General features: G+C 53.4%; 1 protein-coding gene across 1 annotated transcript in view; it reads right to left on the bottom strand.

Moving 5' to 3' along the window:
* Positions 1-945, bottom strand: part of LOC117882904 (maestro heat-like repeat-containing protein family member 1) — a 16,769-nt gene extending 15,824 nt beyond the window's left edge. Inside the window, exon 1 of the mRNA XM_034781781.1 lies at positions 750-945. Within this exon, the coding sequence (XP_034637672.1) occupies positions 750-771 (22 nt within the window). The 5' untranslated portion in view covers positions 772-945. The remainder of the gene's footprint in view (positions 1-749) is intronic.
* Between the last annotated feature and the right edge of the window lie 1,783 nt (positions 946-2,728).

The following is a 2,728-nucleotide window of genomic DNA, read 5'->3' as shown; positions in this document are numbered from 1 at the left end:
ACCCAATATTTTCTCTCCATTAAGGCACTTCAACACTTCAGTGAAGTCACCTTTCAATCTTCTTTTGATAAGCTAAACAGGTTGAGCTCTTTCAATAGCTCACTAGAAGGCATTTTTCTCCAGCCCTCAGAACATTTGGTGGCTCTTTGCTGCCCAGCTCCAATTTCTAGGACCATCTTTTTCAAAGGAGGACACCAACACTGGAGGCAGTATTCCAATAGCAGTCTCACTGCTGCTGTGTCACCTCCCTATCCTACTCACGGCTCTGCTCCTTCGTCTAATGATGGCTTTAGCCCTGTTCACCACAGCATCACACTGGGAGCTCATGTTGAGTGGCTTTTCCACTCTGGCCCCTAAATCCATTTCAGAGTCACTGCTTTCCTGGATACACGTCCCCATTCTAGAGGTGTGGCCGGTGTGCCTTGTTGCCACGCATAGGACCTTGCATTGGGCTCTGCTCAAACTTGTTTTCTTTGAATGGGTCCAGCTGGCTGAATGAGCCAGATCGCTCTGTATCACTGCCCTCTCCCCATCAGGAATTACCACTCTGCCTGTATTTTGTCACCCTCCGAATCTTATCCGCAGTGATTGTATGTTTTCTCCCAATTCATAGATAACAATTATTTTTAAAAATTAGTCCTTGAGAGCTTCTTCAGACCCTTAGTACCCAGGACCTGCTCCCCACATCACAGTGAGAAATGCTGTCCAGCCCTGCTGGTACATAGGGGATAAGCCCAGAACAAACGTACCTTTAGGAGCTGTGTTGTCCATAGGCTCTGAACAACATGTGGGGGTCAGCAGATTACAAACGCACAACAGACCTGTAGTGTAGACAGGTCCCAACTGTGTCTCGGTTTCCCACCCTGTAAAATGGGGATAACAAACAAAACCTTGATTAGCTCCATTTGATAGCTGGGGAAACCGAGGCACCCAGCGGTGCAGAGACTCGCTCATGGTCCCAAAACCAGGAATAGAAAACAGCAGATCTGATAGCCAGGCCTGGGACCTAACCCTGGTTTTCCTGGCCTTGCTGCTCTAAGTTTAGTCATAGCCTCCATGTCTTTTCCCCCGTGTCCCTTAACCCCACGTCACTGCAGAAGAGAGATTTTCTGATAGCCAACTGGCTCTCCTGCATGTGGATGTCATTCCAAAAGACATGCTCTGGCTCAGTCCCATGCTATGGTTGGCTGAAGGAACCACTTGGTCACATTCTAGCCCTGAGTTATACAGGAGGGGCGACTAGATGCACATAATGGTCCTTTCTGACCTGAACCTCTATCAATCGCTACATTTTCTGCTGCTAGGAAGAGAACTCTGGACCTATTTTCTCTCATTCACTTTCAGTCAGAATAATTTCAATCCAGGCCAAAGGATTTCCTCTTCCATTGTGTCTTCAGCACCTTTGCGAGCAACCAGTTACTGTTACCCACAGGTTTCCAGTTTCAACCTGTTCCTGGTTGAGATGGCCAGGAAAGGGGTTGGAGCTCTGGCCCAGGTGATGCAGCTCCCTAGGGTGAAGGGAATAAGTGTGGGGGTCACGTGACAAGACGCAGCCTGTGACTAGGACCCAGGCCTGCTGAGAGATAGAAGGGCAGCCTGTGCTCAGCCAGGAGAGAGACCCCAAGGGAAGCAGGCATGGGAGGGGCTTGGAGAGTCCTTTAAAGGTCAGGGACAAGCTGGGAAGGGGCCAGGCTGAGCACTAAGGACAAGGCCCTAGGAGGGAAAGACAGGGCAGTTTAGGAGATGGGGCAGATAGTCCAGTTGGTTTCGGCTCCCAGGACCAGACACCCAGAGGTGAAGGTGATTGTCGGGGCTTCTGTCCTTCTTCCCCAGTGTAGATTTGATAGTGGAGAAGACTGATGCCGTAAGGGGGAAGTGAGTTACCCCAAGGTCACCCAGTGAGTTTATATCACAAATGCATAGTCGGAAGTATCCAATAGAAACATGGATTTTCCAGTCTCTTCTTTCTAGGAGTCCCCAGGGCTAAGGTAAAACCCCTGCTGCCCCTCCCCATTCTGCTCACCTCCAAGATGTGCTGGAGTTTGTCTCTGCTGGGGGGTTTGTCTGTGCTGGGGGGTGCTGTCAGCAGGATCAAGAGCTCGTCATCCATGTTCTCTGGGCAGGCCTTGCTCAGAGCCTGCCAGCGGAGGGAGACCAGGGGTCAGGAGCCTGCATTAGCACCGGTGTGCCATTGACCAGGAGCTGGCTGAGGTAAGCGCCGCCTGGCCGGAGCTCGCACCCAGAAACCCTGCCCCAGGTCGGAACCCCCTCCCACACCCAAATTCCCTCCCAGACCTCACACCCGGCACCCCAACCCCCTGCCCCAGGTCGGAACCCCCTCCTGTACCCTAATCCCTCCCAGACCCCACACCCCCACCCGCACCCCAATCCCCTACCCCAGCCCTGAGCCCCCTCTCGCACCCAAACTCCCTCCTAGAGTCCGCACCCCAACCCTCTGCCCCAGCCCGGATCCCCCTCTGGCACCCCAAACCCCTAATCTCCAGCCCAATCTCAGAGCCCACATCCCCACCGGAGCCCTCACCCCTCCCTGCACTCCAACCCCCAGCCCCAGCCCAGTGAAAGTGAGTGAGGGTGTGAGAGCGAGCGACTGAGGGAGGTGGGCTGGGCTGGAGTGAGTCGGGGTGGGGCCTTGGGGAAGGGCATGAAAGGGGTTGGGTCAAGAGCGTTTGGTTTTGTGCAAGTAGAAAGTTGACAACCCTACTTAAGG

This window comes from Trachemys scripta, chromosome 9 (genome assembly GCF_013100865.1).
Source record: "Trachemys scripta elegans isolate TJP31775 chromosome 9, CAS_Tse_1.0, whole genome shotgun sequence".
NCBI classification, from domain to species: Eukaryota; Metazoa; Chordata; order Testudines; family Emydidae; genus Trachemys; species Trachemys scripta.
Note: the sequence above shows the minus strand (reverse complement) of the source record. Positions and strands in the feature narration are given on the sequence as shown.